Below are 27137 nucleotides of genomic sequence, written 5' to 3'. Positions count from 1 at the left end.
TAAGGTGTACTTGCCCCAGTGTGGGCCACCATTTTTTGTATAAGGTGATGACAGTTGTCATGGCCTATTTTATGTCGACTTCCTCCTCCATTGTACATTTTGGAGATAAATTTCCAGTGTTACTTTATTTCTGAACACGAAACAGGATTAAATTTATTTATTTATTTATTTATTTATTTATTTATTTATTTATTTATTTATAGATTTTATTTGTTTATTTGACAGAGAGACAGCCTGCGAGAGAGGGAACACAAGCAGGGGGAGTGGGAGAGGAAGAAGAGGCTCCCAGTGGAGGAGCCTGATGCGGGACTCGATCCCAGGACTCTGGGATCATGCCCTGAGCCGAAGGAAGATGCTTAACGACTGAGCCACCCACGCGCCCCTAAACAGGATTAAATTTAAAATGAATCTGGGGGCTCCTGGGTGGCTCAGTCGCTAAGCGTCTGCCTTCGGCTCAGGGCATGATCCCAGAGTTCTGGAATTGAGCCCCGCATCGAGCTCCTCCGCTGGGAGCCTGCTTCTTCCTCTCCCACTCCCCCTGCTTGTGTTCCCTCTCTCGCAGGCTGTCTCTCTCTCTGTCAAATAAACAAAATCTTAAAAAAATAAAATAAAATAAAATGAATCTGAAAGATTTCCATCAGTATCTAATGTCATTACCTGATACTTAACATCTGTACTTATCTGTACTTTTAATGTGAATACACTGCCATTTGAATAATGCAATGTATGTGGCCTGTTCTCTTGGGGTCTTATGGGGATTTTAACTTAGAGATTTTTTTTTTTTTTAAGATTTTATTTTATTTATTTGACAGAGACAGCCAGCGAGAGAGGGAACACGAGCAGGGGGAGTGGGAGAGGAAGAAGCAGTCTTCCAGCGGAGGAGTCTGATGTGGGGCTCGATCCCAGAACGCCAGGATCACGCCCTGAGCCGAAGGCAGAAGCTTAACGACTGCGCCACCCAGGCACCCCTTAACTTAGAGATTTTTGAATATTGTTCTGATTACAAATATTTTTCTCAGTGTCTTGTAAATAGAGTCCTGTTTTTTAGGTTATCCATCTTGACATAGTGAAGAACATTGTGTTGCTCTTAGAGGCAAAGGTGAGGGTGGGGTAGGGCAATTAGACTGGACATACTTCTGTAACTCTTTTTAGATATCCAAAGCACTTTTAGCCCATGGGAAATTACACTGTTTACAAACACTGTAGAGAAATGCTGATTATAATCAGAATCTCTAACAACTATCAGGAATCAGAAATATCATATTTGCCTAAATTAAGAATTGGAATGTTAGAATAATAGGGGGCCAGCTATTAAATATGCCTTTCCTTCTCAGATGTCTATATGGTATATTGCTTCCTATATATCTCTGTGCGAAAGAAGACAATGAAAAGAACATTCCAGTAAGCTTAGCTGTGATCAATGAGCAGTCCATTTGTGGTTCAGCTTTTTTAATTAAGAAGACTTATTAACTTCAGAGATGGGCTTTTGCTGTGACAGTCAATAAATAGAGATGTTTCCAGCACCACACTAGTCTGACTGGGGGCACAAGACCCAATGGGTTAGTAGACAGCTTTAAAAACACAAATAGGGCTGGTTGTAGATTGCTTTAGATGTTGTGTGGCCAGATCGTACAAGTGACTAGAATCTCTTCCATGAGGGTCACAGGCTCACTTCGCAAAGCAAATTGCTCTCCAGTGAAGAAGCCATCAAGGTACTTTTGAGTGCTCAGCGTTTACACTGCATGCTGCTGTCACTGTTGGGCACAACTATGCAGGATACACCCAAAGGAAATTTGGGCCACATGCTTTTGGTTAGCTGAGTCAAGTGTTAAATGAGCCAAATGGAGTATTTGCTGACTAGGAAGTTGTTAGCAGTTAACAGCATCTAACCCGAATAGACAATGTGAAGATCAAATTGTTAAGTTTTCGGAGTGAAATTGTTTAAGTACTTTTACTTTTTGTACTCTTAATAGACTTGTTATTGTAAACACATAGATGGTCCTATACCCTCTTCCTCGCAAAAAAAGGACAAAATTCAAGATACATTCTATTGCACCTATTAGGGTGTTAAGAAGTTAAGTGTAAAAACTGAATTGTGTTAAATTGCTCAATTTAAATTCAACTTCTGAATAACTTTGGGACAAATCCTTATTCTCTTTTGGCTTAGAGAGCTTTTAAGGATTCTATAGAGGCTAATGGACTTCCCAAAGGAGGGGAAACCCAGTCGTAACGGTTCACCAGCCTCCTTCACGTCCTGTTACCTGGTTTTCCAAATTAGCCTTTAAACTTCGTGTTTAGTACGACTCGTGCCAAAGTTCTGATAGCTGAGGATAGAGGGGAACAGAATCCTTTTCCTAGACATTTCGTACCTAGGAAGGGAGACAAAAGAAACCCTAGCTTCAATAAACTACAACTTACGAAATGGGTGGGTTAGCCTTGGCATAGGCACATCTTAAGGAATAGTGCATGAGCTCATGGCCAACGGATTCAATTCAGGTGATGGGATCTTGGGGCCATCACAGGATCCTTTCCCTAATCTATTCCCTTGGTCCTAACAATGGACTCATTCCAGACATGAGAACTTGGTCCCCTTCTCTCTCTTTTTAAATAACTTGTGGAATAGAGTTTTTTTTTTTTTTAGTTCATTTTATTTACTTTTTTTTAAAGATTTATTTATTTTTAATTTTTAAAAAAAATTTTTATTATGTTAGTCACCATACAGTACATCATTAGTTTTTGATGTAGTGTTCCATGATTCATTGTTTGCGCAGAACACCCAGTGCACCATGCAATACGTGCCCTCCTTAATACCCTTCACCGGGCTAGCCCAGCCCCCCATCCCTCTCCCCTCTGAAACCCTCGGTTTGTTTTATGTACTTTTTAAATCACTTTATTTCATCATGATGAGTGTACTCTTTAATGCCCATCACTTGTTTTCCCCATCTCCCCACCACCTCCCCTCTGGTAACCAACAATTCTTAAGATTAAGAGTCTCTTATGGTTTGTCTCCCTCTCTGATTTCATCTTGTTTTATTTTTTCCTCTCTTGCCCTATGATCCTCTGTTTTGTTTCTTAAATTCCACATATGAGTGAGATCATATGAGAATTGTATTTCTCTGATTGACTTATTTCGCTCAGCATAATACCCTCTAGTTCTATCCACGTTGTTGCAAATGGTAAGATTTCATTTTTGATGGCTGAGTAGTATTCCATTTTGGTTCTTAAATTCCACATATGAGTGAGATCATATGGTATTTGTCTTTGACTTTTTTGCTTAGCATTATACTCTGGCTCCATGCGTGTTGCAAATGGTAAGATTTCATTCTTTTTATGGTTGAGTAATATTCCATTGAATATATATGCCACGTCTTCTTTTTTAATGATTTGTTTATTTGAGAGAGAGCAAGGGAGTCTGAGGGCAGGGGGAGGGGCGGAGAGAGGGAGACAAGCAGACTCCCCGAAGAGAGGGAAGCTGGATGCGGGGCTCAATATCAGGACAACGAAATCATAACCTGAGCCAAAATCAAGACTTGGATGTGCTTAACTGAATGAGCCACCCAGGCGCCCCGATACCATATCTCCTTATTTATTCATCAGTTGATGGACGCTTGGGCTGCTTCCATATTTTGGCTATTGTAAATAATGCTGCAGTAAACGTAGGGGTGCTTGTATCCCTTTAAATTAGCGTTTTTGTATTTTTTGGGTAAATACCCAATAGTGTTATTACTGGATTGTAGGGGGAAACAGAGATTCTTTACCACAGAAATTCCTGTTTCTTTTGGTCACTCTCTAAATTTGATTTTGCAGTGCCTTTCACATGCCTGGGTTGCTGAGATTTCCATATCCCTCTTCAAGTCTATATTTCAGAATTAGACATAAAAAGGTAAGTTTAGAAGAGTGGGAGTTTATTCTGTGAGGGCTCAAATAATTGTGAGCATTTCTTAACGTTCAAGTCTTTAAACCATTTTGAGTTGATTTTTGTTTATTTGAGTGGTTCCGTTTCATTCTTTTGCTTGTGGATGAGCATATCATGTGATAGCTTCACAGCAGAGAGAATCCATAAGAAGCCTGGCCCCAGTCTACGGGGGTCCCTTTTATTTTAATCTCTTTTGTAAGTTTCCCGAGTTTATCTTAAGGGCTCTCACATTGTCCGAGACCATCACTGTGGATTTTAAATTACATGCTGTTCTTTGTTAAACTTGCTTTTAAAAACCTTAGGAGCTTTGCATGCCTTATTTTTCTTATTATTTATCACCGATTCAAAGTTTCTTAGTCGTAATTTAGAGTTACATGCCTAGTGAAGACAAAGTACTAATTGGTAGGTGGTACTTCTGGACAAAGAGTACAGCTTGCTTGAGGCATTTGTTTCTTCAAGGAGTTCAAGGTGGCCTAGAGTAGGATGTGGACGCTTTCGTCACCTCGTGCTTTATAAGGTTCATGATGCGGACATAGGGTTTATCTTATAAGCTCTGGGAGTCAGATGTCAGAAAAGAAATTCAGTCAAACTGATCGAATTGTTCATACTGGAAAATGTCCACTGCCCTTAGGAATATGAAACAGGAAAGTTAAACTATCTGGGTAAGAGCCCAGGTTTTGGAGTCAGGTGGTCATGGACTTGAGACCTGGCTCAGATGCTTCCTAGTTCTGTGACAATAACTGCTCTCTCCGAGCCCTCTGTTTCTCATCTGTAGGTGAAGATACTACCCCAGTCGTGAGGAGTAAATGGAAAATATACATAGTGTTTCATATGGTGCCTGGCATGATTAAGCATTGATAAATGCTATCATTGTTATCTAATGTCAACCAAGTAGATATTGCCACAGGCTGTCTTTTTTAATCTTAAAGCTCTGCGGTTTGTTTTTTTTCCCCCAAAACATACCTTCCTACAGGAATGGCCTTGGGGCACCATATGGGTTTGTTTCCCATTGACTGAGATCATGTTGAGTTTAAGTCTGGACTATGTATTCTGGTTTCATCTGAGCCCCTGCCTCACTGACTCCAAAATAAAGCACTATCCCCTTTGTGCTTCCGTTCTGTCCTCTTGTTCCAATTGTGCTTGTCTTTTATCAGTCTCCCTTTGTGAGAGTTGTTATAAAAACATAACGAGAACACCAGTGCATGATATTTCTCATGTTTTGCTAATGAAGTCTAATCATTCTCAAGTCAACCCTCAATATAGCAAATACAGTAATCATAACAATTAAAAACAATCAATCACAAGGCCTGTCTGCAGTAAGTATTTTTAGTAGTATGGGGAATTACAGTGTCTGACAGTGAACATTTTATCAGGGAACAAATTGGTGCCCAAGGTGGTGGGCTGCTGTTTTAGGTTGTTTTTCAGCATTAGGTCAGTTCAGTCAGACTGGTACCAAATTGTCCTTTGTGATTTAATTTTAGATTATATTGTTTAGATATCTGGCGAGTTGAGACAACCTCCTTGCAAAGTTTAAATAGAGCTTTATCTTTGTTTATACTTTTTTCCCCTCAAAATGATAGTTTCTGTGATATTTAGGGGTACCCAAATATATTTAGGGGTACCCGAAATGTATTTATTCATTTCCATTGTGTTATAAATATCTTCATCTGTTGTAATATGAGTTGAAGTTGTGGAGGCCACTTGGGTGCAATTGTCTGGAGTGGCCTGGGGAGTGGCCAGGAGAATTCTTCCTTTCTTTCAGTTTATTTATTTCCTTCTATCATTTCCCCCAACACATTTCTTTCTGTGTCTAAAGCTTATCTTTCTCTTGATGTCATTGTATACCTGATTGGCTTTTTATTTGGCCAGAGTGCTGGGGGTGAATGATGAGGGAGGAATGGGAAGTCCTCAGGTTCTTTCTCGTCTTTTGCCTACAGAATGGGAAGTGTGTGTGTGGAGTGGGGGAAGTTGATAGAGTGGGAAGGCTGGTCTTCCAGTTGTGGACCCTGTATAGTCCTTGGTTCCCTTAGTCTATATCGCCTTTTCCATATCTTCATCCTGAGAGTCAGAAGCCTCCCAGGACCCACTTCCGTTTTCAGGTGATTAAAGGATGGCTTATGTTATTATGTTATTTTTCACAACTGTCCTCAATGAGGACAAATACCTATGTTCAGGACTCATCGATGTCCTTAACATAAAACTTCCATAATTTTGTAGACCCTGTCTCATCTCAGAACTATTTACTTGCATAACCATTCATGATTACATGGCCCTCTTCACGTATAAGATCTTGGAGTTCTTCTTATCTGACAATATCTCATTTTATACATTCCCACTTCATTTCCCACTTTCTGACTCATGGACTCTTTAACTGCCTGGTCCAAACAAATTCTGTTGGTTCATCTTATGACTGTTGGCTGTCTGCTTATTGAGACTATAAGGACAGCTGCCTCATGAAAACCTAGGTGTCCACATCCCTTTAATTTCTGCCAAAGATTCCAAACCAGCGCCCAAGTCTATATTACTGTGGTTTCAGAATCAATGAGGGACAGGAAGAAATAACTAACACTTTGAGCATCTAATATCTGTTAGACACTGTGATAAGCACCAACACATCCAATTTAATTGACATAACGGCCCTATAAAATGTAAATATAAATCACCTGCGTGACAGAAATGGAGGCTGAGAAATATGAGGTAACATGTCCTCGAATACGGCGAGGCAAGTGGCCAAGCTAAGATTTAAGCTCAGGTTTATGCACAACCAATGCCCTATATTGATGCAGTTTAATTAATTAATTAATTTTTTGAGGCAGTAAAATTTATTCTCAAAGTTTTTTGTTTTTGTAATCAATGTCACACATGCACATGTTTTTCACAAGATGTGTTGTTACGAGAAACCTTTTCCTTCACTCTCCAATTCCTCTTTCCCAGTGGCAAGATTTCCAGCTTTCAGCTGATTCTCTTGGTATTCACTTCTGTATCTCTCGGTGCTGTAACATGCTGTGTTGCTACTACTTTAGTTCTCAGTTTTAGGCATTATCCGCTGACTTCCCATCTTGGATGATGTGGATTTATATCCCCTCTTTCCCCACCCCTCAGCCCCCACTATACACATGCAAACTTCTTTATCTTTCCATCTTCCAATATAGTTGATATCATAATATTGATTAAAGCACTTAGCTGAGGCAATTTAGCCCCAACTTTCATTTTCCTTTAGGAGCTGATTCCCTTTTTTTTTTTTTTTTAACTTAATATTTGTCAACTGTGGGCTTCACCATAGGGTGATCTGTCCATTTTGTTCAGATTCTCTAGGCTTTTCCCTTTGCCTGACTGGAGGGTAAATGCCTGGCGGTCAGCCTCCTGAGGTCTGTGAGTCTCAGTGTCCAGTGCATATGTTCATTTAACCACTCTCCTTTCAGGATGATAACCTCTATTCTCAACTTTGTCTGGAGCCCATCAGTCCAGAGGCCTTTATTTTACCCTTTCCAGAGAATAAGCTCCATTCATCTACTGGGGGCAGGAAGGGAAGTGGCTTGGCTCTGTAGAATAGGGGAGGGAAAGAATAGGGTTTTAGTAAACTTTAAAAAAAGTTTTATTTATTAAGTACCTTTAAAAAAATATAATTCATATGCTATAAAATTCACCCTCTTAAAGTACACAGATCAATGCTTTTTCGTATATTCACAAAGTTGTACAACTATCACCAGTATGTAATTTTAGAATATTTCATTACCCTGAAAAGAAACCCCTTAGTAGTCATGCTTACCTTCCCCCCCACTTCCTTGCAGCCCTTAGCAACCACTAATTTACTTTCTGTGTGTTCCTTTGTCTCTTTTTTCCCCCTCTCTATTCCCTCTTGTAGACATTGCATGTAAATGGAATCATAAAATACATGGTCTTTTGTGGCTGACTTTTTTTCACTGAGCATATGTTTTCAATGTTTATGTTGTAACACATATCAATATTTCATTCCTTTATGTTGCCATTTATGGATATACCATGTTTTGTTTTGTCTTTTTCTCAGTTGATATTTGAGTTGTTCCCACTTTTGGCTATTATGGATAACGATGCTATGAACAATCATGTACAGTTTTTGTGGGGACATGTATTTTCATTAATTTCTTAGGTGTATACCTAAGAGCGGGATTGTTGAGTCATATGATAACTTAAGGTTCAACTTCTGGAGGAGCTATCAAACATTTTTCCAAAGCGACTACACCATTCTACATATAACTAGGAGTAAAATTGCTGGGTCATACAGTAACTTCATGTTTAACATTTTGAGAAATTACCAAACTTTTCCAGAATGGCTGTACCATTTTTCAAGCCCACCGACAATGTATGAGGGCTCCAATTTTTCCATTTCTAACACTCGCATGCTTTTTCTGTTCTAGCCACCTAGTGCTTTATGAAATTGTGTCTTATAATGCTTTTTTCATGTGCATATCGGCCATATATTCTTTGGAGAAATGTCTATTCAAATCATTTGCCCATTTAAAAATTGTAGTTTATTTGTTTTTTCCTTGTTGATTTGTAAGAGTTTCTTATATATTTGGGATACTGTCTCCTTGATTTGCAAATATTTTCTCCCAGACTGTGGGTTGTCTTTTAATTTCTTTTTGTCTTTTAATTTTCTTGATGGCATTCTTTGAAGAACAAAAGTTTTTCATTTTGGAGCACCTGGGTGGCTCAGTCGGTTGAGCATTTGACTCTTGGTTTCTGCTAAGGTCGTGATCTCAGGGTGGTGAGATTGAGCCTTGTATCAGACTCCATGCTGGGTGTGGAGTCGGCTTGAGATTCTTTCCCCCTCCCTCTCCCTTCCCCTCTGCTCCTTGCCCACTCATGTGCACACTCTCTCTTTCTAATAAATAAATAAATAAATACATAAAATCTTTTTAAAAAAGTTTTTCCTTTTGATGAAATCTTATCTATTTTTTCTTTGGTTGCTTATGCTTTTGGTATATTTGAGAAACAATTCCCTAACCCAAGTCTATAAAGATATAGTCCTATGTTTTCTTCTAAGAGTTTTATAGTTTTAGCTCTTACGTTTAGATCTGTGATCCATTTTGAGACAATTTTTGTGTATGATGTAAGGTAGGAGTCCAGCTTACTGTTTTTCATGTGGATATCCAAAGTTTTCGCAGAAACGTTTGTTAAAAAGATTATTCTTTCCCCATTAAATTGTTTTGGCACTTCGGTTGAAAGTCAATTGACCATAAACATACGGGTTTATTTCTGCACTCTAAATTTGATTCCATTTACCTATACGTCTATCCTTTCACAGTACCACACTGACTTTGTTACCAGATCCACAGCACCAGCTTCTTGTGTCTCAGTGTCACAGAAATGAATACCGAACTCAAGAGAAAGAAAGCAGGCAGAGTTTATTCGAGATCGCTTGTATACAAGGGAGCCAACAAGAAGAGGAATCTGGCTCTCCAAAGGGGAATGAGCAAGGCTTATAAAGGCAGTTTCCCAAAGGGTGAGACTCTGGGATTGGGGAAGTGTTCTTCAGTCCCACGGTCATTATCTTGTGGTTGTTACTTTTTAGTGGACACAAGACAATCACAGGATGCTTTTCTTCATGGTCAACGTTCTTTAGAGCTCCTGGAAAATAGAAATACTTGTGTAAGCGGGCTTTAAATTGTTACTTCTAATTTTGATCAAACAACCATTACTCCCTAACAGCTGTTATCTCTCATTTGTTCTCTTTCCCAGAAGGAGGTATTTGTCTCCAAGCGAACGGAAACTTTTAACTCTTGCCTCAGACCAGTAGCTTTATCAGACTTAAGTCCTTCTTGCTTTCCCTATACTGTCAAGATTTTTTTTTTTAAGATTTTATTTATTTATTTGACAGAGGGAGAGACAGCCAGCGAGAGAGGGAACACAAGCAGGGGGAGTGGGAGAGGAAGAAGCAGACTCCCAGCGGAGGAGCCTGATGTGGGGCTCGATCCCAGAACACCGGGATCACGCCCTGAGCCGAAGGCAGACGCCCAACGACTGAGCCACCCAGGCGCCCCTATACTGTCAAGATTTGATTACTATAACTTTGTTAAGTTTTGAAATTAACTGCTTCATAAACAGGCTTCCAACCACTCTTTGTCAGTCTCCTCCATTTGCTCCCACTTCTAGAGGCTTCTCCAGTGTAAACCGAGTTGCTTCTTAGTCTTTGCTAGCTTGAGGTTTAGCTTCTTCCTGTCTGCAAAGTCTGATCACCCTTCATTTCCTTCCAGCTCCAAATTTTCTGTTGCTGTTGTTTCTCGACTTTATGCTATTCTTTTGTGCCCTAAAAAGGAAAGGAAATCTTATACTATTGCTCTAGTTGGATTTCTGGAAGGGGCAGAAGTAGTTAAATCTACGTTCTTACTTACAAGACTCTTTTGATATCTTATATAGATGATCTGACGTGTGGCCTGCACTTCAGCACCCCACAGTCTTTTTAACTCCTGTAATCTGGGTTTTATATTCTCTTTTTTGCTAAAACTGCACTCTCTAAGGTCACCAATGACAGTTTCATAGCCAGATCTAATGGTCTTCCTCTTGTCCTCATTTCCTTCCTCTACTCTGTTGTATTTGAAACTATTGACCGGAAGTCTTTCTTATCTCTTTCCTAAGCCTTCATGTTTCACCTTCTTTAATTATCTTGTCACCTGATGACTTCTCTTTTCCCTCTGCCTTTTTTTTTTAAAGATTTAATTTATTTATTTGACAGAGATAGAGACAGCCAGCGAGAGAGGGAACACAAGCAGGGGGAGTGGGAGAGGAAGAAGCAGGCTCCCAGTGGAGGAGCCTGATGTGGGGCTCGATCCCATAATGCCGGGATCACGCCCTGAGCTGAAGGCAGACGCTTAACGACTGAGCCACCCAGGCGCCCCTTCCCTCTGCCTTTAATTGTGAGTGTTGTCCGTGGTTTAGTTCCTGGGTTCTCTTGGTTTTTATTTATTTATTCTTAATTTTTTAAAAAATTCTAAAATTTACCATCTTAACCGTTTTTAAATGTATGGCTCAGTAGTGTTGAGTATATTCACATTGTTGTGCAACCAATCTCCAGAACTTTCTATCTTATAAAACTGAAACTCTGTACCCCATTGTCCCTCTGTACCCCATTGTCTCTCCCCCTCAGCTCTTGGTAACCACAATTCTACTTGAGATTGACTACTCAAGATAACTCATATAAGTGGAATCATGTAGTATTTGTCTTGTTGTGACTGGCTTATTTCACTTAGCATTATGTCCTTAAGGTTCATCCATGTTGTACCATGTGTCAGAATTTCATTCTTTTTTATGGCTGAATAATATTCCATTGTACGGGTGTACCAAATTTTGCTTATCCACTCATCCAAACCCTTGGATTGTGTCAACCTTTTGGCTACTGTGAATCATGCTGCTATGAACATGGGTATACAAGTATCTCTTTGAGACCCTTCTTTCAATTCTTTGGATATCTCTCTCTCTCTCTCTCCATCCAGAAGTATGATTGCTAGATTATATGTGATTCTGTTGTCACTTTTTGAGGAACTGCCATAGTGCTTTCCATGGCTGCTGTACCAGTTTACATTTTCCCCAACAATGTACAAGGGTTTCAGTCCTTTTTTCCTCTTTATTTTTTTTATTTTGCCAGCTAATGGTCACTGAATTACCTTAAAATTTCTATTCCCAGCTATAATCTATTTCCTAAACTCCAGTCCCACATTCATAATTGTATGCTATTTAAAGTCACTTGATAGGGGGTTGGGGAGATAGGGTAATTGGGAGATGGGCATTAAGGAGGGTACATGATGTAATGAACACTGGGTGTACCATGTAACAGATGAATCGCCGAACTCTACCTCTGAAACTAATAATACACTATATGTTAATTGATTGAATGTAAATACAATTAAATTTAAAAAAAAGAAATACATAGAAAACAAATATATGACACAACACATCACCATAGCTGAAAATAAAAAAATGCATCAATCAAAAAAAATTTTTTTAAAAAGTCTCTTGATAGTACTACAGTCAACTCAAATTCCCTGTCTCTAAAATTCCTCTTTTATTCCAAAACTTATTCCTTCTTTGGAAATAATGGACACGCCACTATTTCCATCCATGGGAGCTTGATCGTTTAATCTTTTTCTTATATATGACTTCGTCTTCTTTTTTTTGGAGTAATATTCAGTAAGCCTCCAACTCCTTGTTGATTCTCATTTTGACATCCTTTTTCTATTCATAACTGCCACCACCTAACTCAAGCTTTTGTCATTTTTCCTCCCTCTAACTGGTTGTCTCGCCCAGACGAAATCCTACTAAGGTATAGCTTTCACAGGCTATAGTCCCAATGCAAAAATGGTAAATGCTTCCTCTTCAAATATAATTTTTTTAGCTCCTGGCATTTAAATTTCCAAATAATCAATCTTTATCCTTTCAAATTTTATATTTGTCTTCTGGAAACTTATCTTCTCTTGGCTTTTCTTTTCCTACCTCTCTGAACTTTTTTCTTTCTTATTTTCCTTTTTTGGACTTACTTTAAACTGCTTCTTAAATTTGGTCAGGATTCTGTTCTTGGCGGTCTTCTCAGACAACATATTCTCCATGAGTGAAGCTATACTCACGTAAATTCAATTATTTGACAATTTCTCAAGCTCTGTATCCAGCTTAGGTCTCATTTCTATGTTAAAATCCATGTATCTAAGTGTTTATTGGACATCTTCACTTGGCCATTCACATGTGATCTGTATAAAATCCAAATTTTAGGAATTCTCTCCTAAATAGCTAGTATTTATGTGTGGTCTAGTTTAGTGTATGATGCCTATCATTTACCCAGTGCCTCAAGTCAGAAACTTGAAAGTTGTTCTGACACCTTTTTTCCTGCCCCCACATCCAAGTAGAGATGTCCTATGGATTTTGCCCCTTAACATCTCTTGTTTTTTTTCATGGCATCCTTAATGCTATTGCCTTAATCCAGGACATCATCTCCTGGCTACACTATTTCAAGTCCTAAGTGGTGTATGACTTCAGTCTCGAAGTCCTCCTCCAAGATACTGCTTTTCCAGAATACCAATGTGGTTATGCTATTGACTTGCATAAAGCCCTTCCAATTGCTCTCTTTCACCTGCAGCATAAGGTGATAAAGTATAAACCCCACTGGATGCCATTCAAGGTTTAGCAGGATTTGACCCTGCTTTCCTCCTCAGCCTTCTCTCTCACTGGGCACTCTTGCCCCAGACCCATACTCCAGCATTGTTGAACAACAGTTCTCTGTATATTTTCTTATATTCTACCCAGAATTACCTCCTTTATGTCTCCCTTTCCATTTTGATTAATAAACACAAACCTTTTTTGGAAGCTTTTAAACTTTTATTTATTTAATTTCTTAAAAGATCTTATTTATTTGAGAGAAAGACAGTGAGAGAGAGCACAAGTTGGGGGGGGCAGGGAAAGGGAGAAGCAGGCTCCCCACTGAAGAGAGAGCCTGACATGGGGCTCGATCCCAGGAGCCCGGGATGCTGGGACCATGACCTGAGCTGGAAGGCAGACACTTACTGACTGAGCCACCCAGGTGCCCCTTAGAATTTTGTTTTTAAATCAGTGTATAGTAAAATCAATTTATTGAGCAGTTCTGTGAATTTTGATATGGATAGATCAGTGTAACCACCACCATAATCAGGATATATAATTTTGTCCTTCAAACTCCCTCTGGCTATCCCTTTGGAGTCACACCCTCCCCCACCCATAAACCCTGACAACTACTGATCAGTTCTCCATCACTATGGTTTTATCTTTTTGAGAATGTCCTGTAAATGTACATGACCTTTTAAGCCTGACTTCTTTCACTTGGCATAATGCCTTTGAGATTCATTTAGGTTGTGTTTATTAATTGTTGGTTCCTTTTTGTTGCTAAGTAGTATCCCATTTTGTGAACGTCCCACAGTTTGTGTATCCATTCACCCACTGAAGGACATTCGGGCTGTTTCCAGTATTTGACCTTATGGACCTGTGTACAGGTTTTTGTTTGAATATAGGTTCATTTCTCTAGAGTAAATACTGAGAACAAACTCACTTTTAAATATTCAGCTCAGGCGATGCCTCCTAGAAGCCTCTCCTGACTTTCATGCTTCTAATGTCTTCTGTAGATAAGTTGATATATTTTGTTTCACTTATTTATTGTATGCTTCTTGCAGTTTGTGATTTCCTTGAGGGGAGGCACTGTATCTCATTCATCTTTGCATCTCCAGGACTCAGTTTCAATGCCTAACACAAAGCGACCACTTAACAAAGTTTTGTTGAATTACACATCATCCCAAGCCCTATTCTAGCTGAAATTATCTATGTGTGGTCTCTCAAGCCTACTTATGTTTCCTTGTTTGAAATACTTAAGAGGCTGTAGAATGTAATAGTTGAGAGCATGGGGTTTGGAGCCAGACTGCCTGAATTTAAATTCTTCCTCTTTAATTGCATGAACCTTTTTGGCAAGTTACCTAAATTCTTTGTCCCTCAGTTTCTCTTTATATAAAATGGAAATAATAGTACTGCCTTGCAAGTGTTGTTGTGATGATCAATCACGTATTAACCAAAAAATTTTCTTAGAATAGAGATTGGCAAATACTAAGCACTCAGTAACATTAGTTATTGTTATTATCATTACTTCAATCAATGTATGAATTTATTTAATTTTTTTAATAGAAAGAAGTGGCATGACTTTACTAAATGTTTTAGAACAGTGTTGGACAACCTTAAAATCCTATATTCTAAACCTCAATCAATGTATTTAAACTTCACCTTCCTGGAGGCACCTGCGTGGCTCAGTCCGTAGAGCATGTGACTCTTGATCTTGGGGATGTAAGTTTGAGCTCCAAGTTGGATGTAGAGATTTCTTAGAAATAAAATCTTAAAAAAAAAAACGCTTCACTTTCCTATTCATCAGAGGTGATTTTTAGAGGAAATTCATGCCAAATAATATTTCCAAAATTAGGTCAAATAATAATTATGTCCTTCAAGATTCCAGAAACAATGCCCTGTTAACATTAAATCATCCATTTGGTTTTGAAAATTTCTCATCTTGTTTTCTGTACAGAGAAGCAGTGACCCCCAGGTTTTGTTTAGTTTTTGCAGTCAAACAAGCACATTTGATCAAGAGTCTTCCATCCTTTACGATATTGGTAATATTTTCCCGTGACATGGTGAATTTTATCACTTACTAAAGTTTGAATAGTAAGTACTTCAATTGATCTCAGCATTTCAAATTGTTGGGTTTGATCTAGTTATAAGTGGAGAGGAAAAATTCAGTAACCATCAACAGCATCAAAGGAATGACTGATATATAGGCATTTAGTTTCCCTTTCCTTCCCACGTAGTGAGGAAGATTCTAGGGTTAGTGTCTCAACTGTACCTGTATGTGGCTAAATCAAAGCCTTACGTTTCGTTTGCAGTACAGTTGCCTGAACATCACCACATAGCGGCATCACAGGACTGGGAAGCAGTGCCTTCTATGAAAACCATCACACACATATACTATAATCGTAACACATCAGAGCAGAAAACACTTATTAACATGAGATGCAATGGCTTAAGGATTCAGTAATGCTGATCTTTCTAATTTTCCTCCTTTGGGGAAGAAAGCACAAAACCTTTGAACTTATAGTCTCCTAAAGGCTGAGGTTAGCTTGCCAATATCAGGTTTGAGAGATGAGAGCCTATATCAGGGGACAGATGTTTTCTTTTACATATAACACTCCATTATGTATTGTTCTCCACCACCCACACCCAAACGTCTATTCGACCTATGAAACAGACTGCACCAGAAACACAGATAACCCCAGGCTTCAGGTCTGTAATCTGATCGTGGCCATCGGCAGCCAGAAATGAGTTTTTTTCTAATCAGCTTTCCATCAGTCCCCAGTCACTCATATAAAGGAGCCTGGGGAGAGGACGATTCTCATTGCTCTTTCTTCAGCACCAGGGTTCTGGACAGAGCCTGGAGCCGGCTGCTCTCCCTACACCCCTTCCTCTCTGTCTCCGCCAGCACTGCTACTGCCCCTTTAGTGCCCTCCTGCTGCAGAGGAAGAAAATTACATCGGGATCCATGCAGCCAGCAATGATGATGTTTTCCAGTAAATACTGGGCAAGGAGAGGGCTTTCTCTGGATTCAGCGGTGCCTGAAGATCCTCAGCTCCTTGGCAGCTTAACAGTGAGTACTGAGTAGCTGGCACTCTAGAGGAGTGCCTTCTAGGATAGCGAGCGTCTTATCCTTGCCATGTGGACACCCGATGTAGAGTAAGCACACACACCTCAATTCGTTCCTCTAGCATCTGTATACTCTGCCTCCCTCCTGTCTGCCTCAGTCTTCCTTCTCTCTCCATAAAGTGGGTGTCCTGATTACTGTGTTCTAAACTTCCTTTCCTCAAAGTTTATGAGAAAGTAAAGGGGTTCCTAAACACCAAGAGCAAGAGGTTGTATGAACCAATGTCTTATATCTACAACCAAAAAAAGTGTGTAGGATTTTGAAAGGCCACTTATTAGGAGTAGGAACAGGGAGAAGAAATTAAATAGATTTCTATGGTTCCTGCAAGATTATTGTGTCTCTTATACTCCTTCCCATCTACAAAGCCTGTTCTTTAAACACACAAGTAATGCTTTTATTCTTGCCTATAGGTGCTGATTACTGGGATAAAAGAAAGATCGGTTCCTTTCAAAAGTTTTCCTGCTTTCCTCATTACTCCATCTTTCATTTTAATTGACGGAGTAATGAACACAATACACCATTTGTTTCAGTATTTAAGGCAGTTTTTGTATTTAAATATTACCAGGGAAAAAAGTTAACATTTTGCAGGATTTTAGATCCTAATTTGAGGTAATAGTGATGGGATTTAATAAAAAAGACAGTGAACAAAAAAAAGTATTCAGATTCCTAGTCATTAAAAATATTACATGCTGTTTCATTGCTGTAACAGAGTTTATCAAACCAATTACAATTCAGTCTGTATCATAGAAAATTCTGTTTTAATATCACAGCTCCAAACACGTGCCAGAAGGTTTAGATTGTACTGGTGTATTATTACTGCTAAAAATGTTGAAAAGTAATCAGGGCAAGTTTTGTAGAACTGTTTAAATCAATTTGCAGAAACGAGACCAAAAATGTAAATAGATTTTTTAACATCCAAACAGCATGAATATTTGGATGAGATATTACATTGAAGAATTTCGAAGTCATAATGAACTGCTAGAAGGAAAACAAAGAACTCAGAGTTATGGTTAATGTATGATCCTTTCATATAAAAAATTCTACTTAAAAATACAAGAGCTGTGTTATGTGGTGGGAAGAAGGCAGATGTTGAGAGTACAGAGACATTTGCGCTTTTAATGACTAAACATACTGTCAAATGCCAATGTCTGCATACACTTTCCTCCTTCGAGTCATAACTAATAAAATATTCACTTCCATGATATAAAAATCTAGTGAGTGAGGCCATGAGAAAATGTGACACGCGTGAAAATAAAGCCAGTGGGGAAGTCAGAGGAAGACAGTGGCAAGTCCCTATTCACTGGGTTCCGTATCACATGTACTTTTCTCAGTTTCGTGAGGAAGTGATAGACTGGTCTGATTGCACTGTACTACTATTAGCCAGGGAGAAACTTCTCTGTTCGCCCATGTCTCCATTTGCATAAAAAGAACACAAAAAAGTACACCCTAACTTCACTTTGTCTTTTAACTGAAAGTTTCCAGCTTTTTTATTCGGTATTTCTGATAGTGTGATCCGAGTTTCTGAAATCTGCCATTTTTGTCTTTAACCAATAGAACTAATAGTCATCACTTAGTTCTGTATTATAGTAACTTGAGTGGCTAATGCAGTGTTAATCTTTTTCAGTGTCTCAGATTTTACTCTAGCTGCTTAGCTAGTTTTCTCTCTTTCTCTCTTTCTCTTCCTTCCTTCCTTTTCCTTTCCTTTCCTTTCTTTCCTTTTCCTTTCCCTTCCCTTCCCTTCCCTTCCCTTCCCTTCCCTTCCCTTCCCTTCCCTTCCCTTCCCTTCCCTTCCCTTTTCCTTCCTTCCCTTCCCTTCCTTTCCCTTTTCCTTTTCCTTCCTTCCTTCCTTCCTTCCTTCCTTCCTTCCTTCCTTCCTTCCTTCCTTCCTTCCTTCCTTCCTTCTCCTTTTTCTCTTATTCGTGGCTGGATTTCCACAGCCACTTTTCAGGAATCATCTGCTGACACAGATGACCTTAATTGAATATGCTCCTCTGCGTTGAACTTCTGTAAATAGATTCACACTGACCATGTGGGTCTAATTGCAGAAAGTAAGGTGGTCAGTTTTCGTGCATGTCCTGACATATTTCAGAATGAAATGAATATTTTGTTTTAAAGATGTAATTGAAAGTAAAATTATTGTTGTGAAAAATATGTTTGGTCTTATTTTTGTTATGTTTAGTAATTAATATAGTTTCCATGTTATGCAACTAGGCTCACAGACCAAATTTCATGCTGTAAAATAAATCTAGAAAGTAAAGCGGGACTTAGTCATATATGAGACTTGATAATTTATGACGGTCAGATTTTTGTTGCTATTAAATAAAATGAAGGAAATCTGACCCCCTTTAATTCCAACCACTGGGTATCTTAGAGCACCGGAAACTAGTGTCCCAGAGCAAATTAGATGGGTGTTTAGGATTGGAAGTTATGAGAGATGTGACAACTTGTCTTTGAGTTTATGTGATTGCTGTAGCTTCTAGCATATGAATGGAATATCTGACCAAAAATCTAGTTCTGAGAACTCTGGGGTCCTAACCAATGTGTGTGTGTGTGTGTGTGTTTCTACCTTCTTGAAGTTAAGTAAAGCTAACTCTGGCAAAAAGGAGGATAAAAAAAGCAACAAGGGAAACAGCAAAAGTGAAACCAGTCCCGAAGGCGGCAAGACGGCTGTTGTATTCTCACTGAGAAACGAAGTTGGAGGGTTGGTGAAAGTGCTGAACCTCTTCCAGGTGAATGTCAACATCATGACCTAACCTTAAAAGGGACCGGGTGCCCAGTTACAAACCTGTCCTCTGCTGTGAGAGCTTACTGAGTCCATTTCTGGGTAATATGTTCCAAGATTCGAAGAAGCCAGATTTCATGAAGCTTTATAAGGGAAGTTTGTCTGCCAAACAATGAAATAAGCAGATTTGTGTCTACTATGTTTTATTAATTCCAAGTGAACCTACTAGTAATTCCGCAGACTATCGCCAGATAAGAAAGTCAGTAATTAAAAAATGTAAGCCTCGGGGTGCCTGGGTGGCGCAGTCGTTAAGCATCTGCCTTCGGCTCAGGGTGTGATCCCAGTGTTATGGGATCGAGCCCCACATCAGGCTCCTCCGCTATGAGCCTGCTTCTTCCTCTCCCACTCCCCCTGCCTGTGTTCCCTCTCTCGCTGGCTGTCTCTATCTCTTCAAATAAATAAAAAATAAAATCTTAAAAAAAAAAAGTGAGCCTCACCCCTTTTGTTTGGCAAAAGGAGCCAAAGAGGGTATCTTTAAATATCAAGAGACTGCAGCCTCATCTGATTTGTTAACATCTGAATTGTGCACATGTCCTGGGAGCACATTTATTGCATCAAATGAGATGCATGAGTAGAGGCATTTGGTATTCCCTGGAGCCTCATTGTTGCGTGAACTTAACAAGTCTGTTGGGGAGATGAGTCACTCTTCTCCTATAGAAGCCAGGGCTAGCTCTCTATTTTACAGAAATGTAGCAGCCTTTTTTCCAGGTCCTTTTTTGGTGGCTTGAACCCTCAAGAAAGAGCCTGGTTGAGGCTGAGGTTAGGGAACCCCAGAAAAACTGTTGCCCTCTGGCCAGGGAGGACCTGATGGCTACCTTACCCTTCAGCAAGCATTGTCCCTTACAAATGCGTTTTGTTTGGGGTGCTGGCTGCTGATTTGAGCTGTAAGATAGGGAGCCTAGCTCTGCGGGGTACCTGGGGCTGCTAGTGCCGCGGAAAGATGGTTGGAATTGCAATCAGAGGATTCAGACCTGTGCTCTCCTACCTTGGTTAATCACTAGCTGCTTCTTAACTTCCATTTCTTCACTTGTAAAATAGCAATCATAATTCCTATTTAACAAGGTAGTTGTGATGTAGAAATATGAATGAAAGTGCCTTGTAAAGGGTACAGATATGAGGCCTCTATTGTGAGGTCTCTTTGATGACCAGAGACCAGGAATTAGCAGCCTGATTTGGCAAATATTTCCCTGTTCTCTCTTGACCTGGAAGAAAGGATCAGGCCCCATAAACAGTGGTAATGGAAATCTGAGGAAATATTTTACACATAATTATATCATCCAGTGCTGTCTCCCCTCGGCGCCCCAAGGCAGGCCAGAATCCCTGGAGACAGAGTTAGCAGCCCAGAGTTTTCACTTGGCCATCAGCTAGTCATGGGGTCTTAGCTAAACCACTTAACCCATCTGGACCTCAGTTCCCTTGTCTAAAAATATCCACTCGGCTTCAACCAATGGGCATTAAAAGTGCAAAATGACACAATGTGTGTGAAGACTCTTGACCTTCCTATTAGTCTTACCTTTATTATCAGCCAGTTTAGAAAATACGGCGTGACTGTAAAGGTTAATAAAAACAGAAATAGGGCGTCTGGTTTCCCAGTCACAGGACTAGCTTCTTTGTACAGAGGGGGTGCTGTTTGATTCGATGTTAACTTGGCTCTGGAAACCACCTCTCCTGCTCCTGTGCTGAAAATTCCGAGACCATCCAGGATTGTATTAGGAATGTGAATGGATAATCACAGCATATCAGCCGGTGTGATGGGGAGGTGTGGGCTTATTCAGGGGTGGGTTAGGGTGGAGATGAGAATTTAGTCTTCAGTTAACTCAGGGGAAAGGAAGATGCCTCACTGGGCAAGTTTAAACCTGATGTTTAAATATTGAATTGCTGCCCACCCCACCCTGCCCCTTGAACACCTTATTGTAAGGAGACTTTTACCCTGGAAATCCATTGTGGGGGGGTGGTTACAACAATGCATCCTTGCATGAAGCTGGTCTGGACGTCGCTGAAACAGAACAGTTAATGAATGGTCCCACTGAGGTGTCTTTTTTTGTTGTTATTTTGTTGTTTTGTTTTTTGTTTTTGTTTTTGCCTGTAGAGGTAATTTCTTGGCTGCTTTTCTTCCTTTTATTTGGCTTGTGTCTCCCAGCTGGCAGTCCTTTGCAGACCACCTGCCCAACGTCTGCCTCATTTGCCTGTCATTTGTACTATTTACGTATTTTTTCAAAGGTTATTTTTAAACTTTAATTTAATGTATAGTGGAAACCTTATACCACTATTCCCTCAGGGGGTTGAGTTTTAGCTATGTTTTTTGGAAATATATGAAAATAAAAATATAAATTTGGGGATGATATGATGATGTGATAAGCTGATTTCCACCCCCCCCCAAGTAGCTATGCACACCCCCAGTGTGATGTGAACCATGCAGGAAAATGATGCTATTCATAATTATGATACATTTTATATGCTTTTGTATACCCTCTTTTTTTTTAAAGTATTTCCTATAATTCATCATTTTTTTTAAAGATTTTATTTATTTATTTATTTGACAGAGAGACAGCGAGAGAGGGAACACAAGCAGTGGGAATGGGAGAGGAAGAAGCAGGCTCCCAGCAGAGGAGGGAGCCCGATGTGGGGCTCGATCCCAGGACCCTGGGACATGACCTGAACCGAAGGCAGACGCTTAACGACTGAATCACCGAGGCACCCTGACCCTCTTCTTTTTTTTAAAAAATGAGACGGGCAAACCTACATACAGTCTATATTCCAATTAACAGAGTCACTGGTTGGAAACATTTCAATGGTTTAGTCAACCAAAGAGCAAGGGATTGTCTTTTTCTCCTTTGTGGGCACTTAGCACCTGTTAAGAGTTGAACAAGAACAGCCTTGGCGTCCCTTTTATTGTGCCATGAAGGTAATTTAGAGATGTCGCTTTTATTTCCACAGGAAAAACATGTCAACATGGTTCACATTGAGTCTAGGAAATCCCGGCGAAGAAGTTCAGAGGTTGAAATCTTCGTGGACTGTGAGTGTGGCAAAACCGAATTCAATGAGCTCATTCAGTTGCTGAAATTTCAAACTACAATTGTGACGCTGAATCCACCGGAGAACGTTTGGACGGAGGAAGAAGGCAAGACCAGCTTTTCCTTGTCGGGTGATTTAGCAATCTGACAAATGTTGCAAACAAGGAAAATACAATCTGTGAGCTAATATTTTTGAACCTCCACTGTGTTTTCAACAGAGCTAGAGGACGTGCCCTGGTTCCCCCGGAAGATCTCTGAGTTAGACAAATGCTCTCACAGAGTTCTCATGTATGGTTCTGAGCTTGATGCCGACCACCCAGTAAGTGTCCAGTCAAATCCATTCCATACATGCTGGTCCAGCTCCACGCATGTGCCAGGCAGCCTCCCATGTTGTGTGCTTTATTGTAGAGCAATTTGTTAGTTATTCCCCATCACTGAGAGCAGGCTTTCCAATGATAAAGCTTCCCTTTTCATATGTGTTGGCTGGAAGCAGATTAGAAGGATGGCATTTCCACGTAACATTTGTTCTTAAAAGGGTTGGATAGAGGAAGAGATTCTAAACCTTGGAGAATATTTCTGTAGCATTAGACAGCGTGAAGTATGCTTGCAGATGGTGACCCTTGGAAAAACGATGAACTGAAATTGATCACCCCTTTGAGAAATGAGAGAGGACTAGGCATTATGGGGCTTGGTGAGAGAATAAAATTCTCCTTGCTATTTTCCTTGACTGGAGGTAGTTAGGAGTAGAATAATGCGGTGGACTTCAGTCTCAATGGAAAGGCAGAGAGTTTTCGAATAAGGTCGTGCTAGAAAACACATCTCTTCCCACATCTACCCTGAATCTATTTACCACTATCTCTCTTCTATTCCAATAAAAACGACCACCTTTAAAGAAATATGATACGTAGGTAAGCATTTCCCATTATTTCCTCCCTCCCCCTTTACATCAGTTTTTATTTCACACAAGAGACTTGGAACTTCTTTATGGTCAGAATGAAGTACAGTTAAGAGTCTGGGAGAAGTAAGCAATATACTCATTTGTTACAAGCACTTTTCCCCCCCAGTGCCCCTTTGTACAAATGGGCAGATAAAAGGGTAAAACCCAAGCAGATCAGCCATGCTCACAGAAGGGCTTTGTGGTCTGAGCGTCATTGTTTAAAGATATTCATTTTATTTAAATGGAGGAAATCTAGAAATCTGACGCATGACTATTACCCTATGCAGTGGGTCTCCCAGGTAGTCCCAGGCTTGGCTTCATTAGCATTACCTGGGAGTTTGTTTTAACAACGTTAAGTTTGAGAACCATTGCTATAGAGGATCCTATGACAAGTTTAATAAGAGGGAAAGTTTCAATCAAATTAGTCATTTGGCAAAATATACCAGTTCAGACCAATTTATAGCATACCATTCAAGCAAATGGTCAAACAGACCTAATTCAATTGCATTATTTTCTAGATGCTGAATTTACTCAAAGACATGGTGTGTTACATTTGCCAATCCAGTATTTCAGAATAATTCACAGTAAGTCAAATGTAAGGCTCCTGAGCAGTCAAAGTGCCCTTAAGAATCATCCATTTGTTATCCCTCCCCACCCCGGCCCACTTTCAGAGGAGTCAGACTTTGCACAGAAGCCTGATTTAAGAGCTTAGCAGTAACAGGACTTTCCAGATACCAGCTGTTAACTTGCAGGATGACCTTGGGCAAGTCCCTCTACCTCTGCACCTCAAATTCTTTATGTAAAAAGTGGAAATAAAATCCTTAGTGACCTCCAAGGTGCATTTGAAATGCCTAGTTAATAAAACAAGTGGAAAGCATTTTGGCAAGAGTAAATGCCTAATCCCAGGAATTTAAATGCTGTATCAAATCATTCAGATCAGTGCCAGGATAGTAAAGGATTTCTTGCTAACCTCCTATTTCCAAATGCTCCCCTTAGTCTAGTTCTTCAATTACTCAACCCGGAGAAAGGGGGTCAGCTTTGTTAGTGAAACAAACATAGGAATCACTGACCTTGTGAAAAAATCGATTCTGATACCCAGTGTCAATTTTCTTGTGTTTAATTCTGTTCCATTACTCCTAATTATACCCCCCTTATGATACCTTCTCTTATTTTCTGTGCAGCCAGTTGAACTAATCACAAGTACTTAGCAATCTCCGACCTCATTCACCATTTTTTTTTTTTTTTACCACATGTGTTTCTTTTATAAGTGCACCAAATGTTCATTATGCAAAATCTGGTATTGGTAGGTTGGTGTTTTTTTAAGTTATTATTTGGTGAGCATGGAAAAAGTGGTCTAAGGACTTTTGGTGCCTGGGAATAATCCCAGTTCTGAGACAGGGATTACTGCACCAGGATGGTGCCCTTGTACAAAGATGGCTCAGAAGGAGCTGGAATGGAAGAGCCAGGTTGCTGAGGCTCTCTAGAAAGCATTAAACATCTATCTAGGTCAGTGTCTCTCAAACTTTGCTGGGCAAACCACCTGGAAGATCTTTTCAACGTGCAAAGTGAGGTTACGCGTGTCTAGCGAGCTCCCAGCTGAGGCTTACTCTGGAAGTCTGCTACACTTGGGGCGGCAAGGAGCTAGACTGGGAGGGTCTCTCAAAGTGTGGTTCAAGGCCCAGCCATAAAGTGCTTAATAAAAATGGAGTTCCTTGGGGCTCATCTGAAGCCCACTGAATCAGAACTTTCAGGACGGACCCTGGAATCTGCATTTAAAAGCATGTGCAGGAGATTCGGATGAGCTCTAGTGTTGAGAACTAATGTGCTGGCTCAGTGATTCTCAACCGAGCTTTCCATTCAAATAATCTGTGGGGGATTAAAAAAAAATACTGATGCCAGGGTTTCACCTCAGAGTGCTTAAATCATAACCTCTGAGAATGTGTCTAGGTTTGGAGTATTCTTTAAAGCTCCCCAGGGGATTCTAATATGTCACCAGAGTTGAACTATTTGGGATAGCTACCCGAGTGCCAAGGCACGCTTGGCTGAGCACTTTAGGGTGCTGGCTGGTTCCCCTTGATTTCAACTGAGAGAGGAAGGAGGGGTGTCGGCAGATATTCTCTGGGGATTAGGGTTGCCAGATTTAGTAAATACATAAATAGGGTGCCCAGTTAAATTTGAATTTCCGGTAAACAAGGAATCGTTTCTTAGTATAAGTGTGCCCCAATTATTGCATGGGTGTCCTCTATGTTATCTGGTAACTTACCCCTGCCTTCAGTCCAGAATCGATGCCCAAGGAGTGCTCTGTCTCTGTAATCACTGGTGTAGTTAGCGTCCTATTTTATTTTGCTAGTCCGCAGTTCAATCCTGGCAGCTCCGGATCGCCTGCGACATTTGCATAATCACTGCCGTACTAGGCTAATGAGGCATGATGAGTAAATCACTCTCTTGCATGCCTGGAAAAGGTGCAGGTGTCTGCCAAGGAGAGACAGTTGAGAATCTTCAGGAAGCCCAGCCCATAACGATGCTTGCAGGATGGTGTCTGGTTTGGCAGGAACTGGGGAACAGGTGCTGTGCTTTTCACATGACTCTGCCTTTTGTCGTGGCCTGCTTTCCTTCTGAGTAATGAAGGTGCTCCGAACTCTTCAGTTTTGCCATTCTAGGCTGCCTGGTATTACTAGTGACTTGAAACTCGTGCTTTCTTCTCTAGAGCAGAGACCTTGTTTTGGTCACAGACCCATTTGTGAATGCTGTAGCTTGATCACAACGTTTTGTGTATACACGTGGTAAGGCTTTGGAAGCCTGCCTGTGAACACCAGTTTGAAAACTCTCAATTCAAAGCAGAAGAAAGTGTTAGCTTCTCCAGCAGGCATACTTCATTTCTTCAGGGTGTCTGGGTGATCCCTGGGTCCTCTCTCTGTCTTCTGCTAACAGTAATGCTCTTTTGAGAGAAAGGCTGTTGGCAGTGGAAGTCCTTTACCTCAGCCCAGCAGACAGTCCTCAAGGTCAGTTCTCCTGCAACCATACAAGAGAACAGAATGATTTTCTCTGTGTTTGAGGTTTTCTGCAGAGGCGTGCAAGGCAGAGCAGGGGTAGTCTGGGCCTTCATGGCCTGTCTCAGCTCTCCTCTCAGAGCCCATGTTTCCAGTGTCCTGTCTCGCCTGGCTGCCATTCTCCACTGCTTCCTGGTTACCCTTTGAGGTCACAGGGTTGCAGACATAAGTTTAATAAAAACAATTCCTTTCTGGGTTTGAAGAAAACACCCCAGAAAGAATTGATTGAAAGTACCTGAAGGAAAGGACACTGGAAGGTCTGTTGACAAGAGGAGAGATTCTTGAGTAAAGCGGGAAGCTCCTCTCAGAAGTATTCCACTGGACAGAATGATGACAGACAGGATGTGGAACTCCCCCAGAGCATGATGACGGATAGAAGTCTTGCGGTTCCTGCAGACTAAACAGAATCAAGGGGAACTCAGAGTGGAACGGAGCTCACTTGTACCCTGTGCACGAATCCCTTATCATCAATTTTGCATTATGTGGCTATACTCATAAAAAACAGCAAAACCTCTTTAATCCATGCTAATTTGGGGGATTCAGTGATTATTCTGAATGATAGCATTTTTAACAAATGTGCATTTATTGGCTATTTACCCAAAGCAATTACACTTAGGTTAACTTACTGAATAACCATGTTAAAGGGACCCGTTTTAATGAACAGGGTAAGATTAACTTGTGATTAACATCAATTACCCGTAAATGATACTTGAACACCAAAGATACCGTTCACTTTAGCCTGAATTCCCACGCACCCCAAATTAGCCCAACCCAAATGTAATGAGGTTTTACTGTAAGCGCCGTTTGCTTCTGCCTGTGCCGTCAAGATGGTCATCCAAGGATAAAATTCACATTTGACTCGAACGCTCAGTAAACACCACAGCAATTTTCTTTCAGGCCTGCTGCAGCCGAATTTTTGGCACTTTGTTAAATAACTTAATCTCTTTTCTGTTTAAGGGATTTAAGGACAATGTTTATCGACAGAGAAGAAAGTATTTTGTGGATGTGGCCATGGGTTATAAGTAGTAAGTACCCGTGTAACTCTTTTCTGCGACTCGCGGCTAGCTGATTAGGGGAAACACATGCTGGTTGAACACACCAGCCTTGTCTTCACTTTAACGTTTGCAGAAGGCAGACATGAGCCATTTTAAACCCTCACCAATTTGGGATTTAAATGCCAACACTGATGTTTCACATCCAGCTGTAATT

The 27137-nt window shown here is 40.3% G+C and overlaps 1 protein-coding gene across 2 annotated transcripts in view; it reads left to right on the top strand.

The window, feature by feature from the left end:
- Positions 1-554: 554 nt before the first annotated feature.
- TPH2 (tryptophan hydroxylase 2) overlaps positions 555-27137 on the top strand; it is a 318850-nt gene continuing 292267 nt past the window's right edge. For both annotated transcript variants that reach the window (XR_015727189.1, XM_087868923.1), the window contains exons 1-6: positions 555-3883; positions 15858-16091; positions 18722-18874; positions 21865-22048; positions 22160-22260; positions 26886-26953. Coding sequence is in view for 1 of the 2 variants with exons in the window: in XM_087868923.1 (XP_087725049.1) it covers positions 3818-3883; positions 15858-16091; positions 18722-18874; positions 21865-22048; positions 22160-22260; positions 26886-26953 (806 nt within the window). In the remaining variant the exon portion in view is untranslated. The remainder of the gene's footprint in view (positions 3884-15857; positions 16092-18721; positions 18875-21864; positions 22049-22159; positions 22261-26885; positions 26954-27137) is intronic.

This window comes from Ursus americanus, chromosome 17 (genome assembly GCF_024610735.1).
Source record: "Ursus americanus isolate L20-20 chromosome 17, mUrsAme1.1.p, whole genome shotgun sequence".
Classification (NCBI taxonomy): domain Eukaryota; kingdom Metazoa; phylum Chordata; class Mammalia; order Carnivora; family Ursidae; genus Ursus; species Ursus americanus.
Note: the sequence above shows the minus strand (reverse complement) of the source record. Positions and strands in the feature narration are given on the sequence as shown.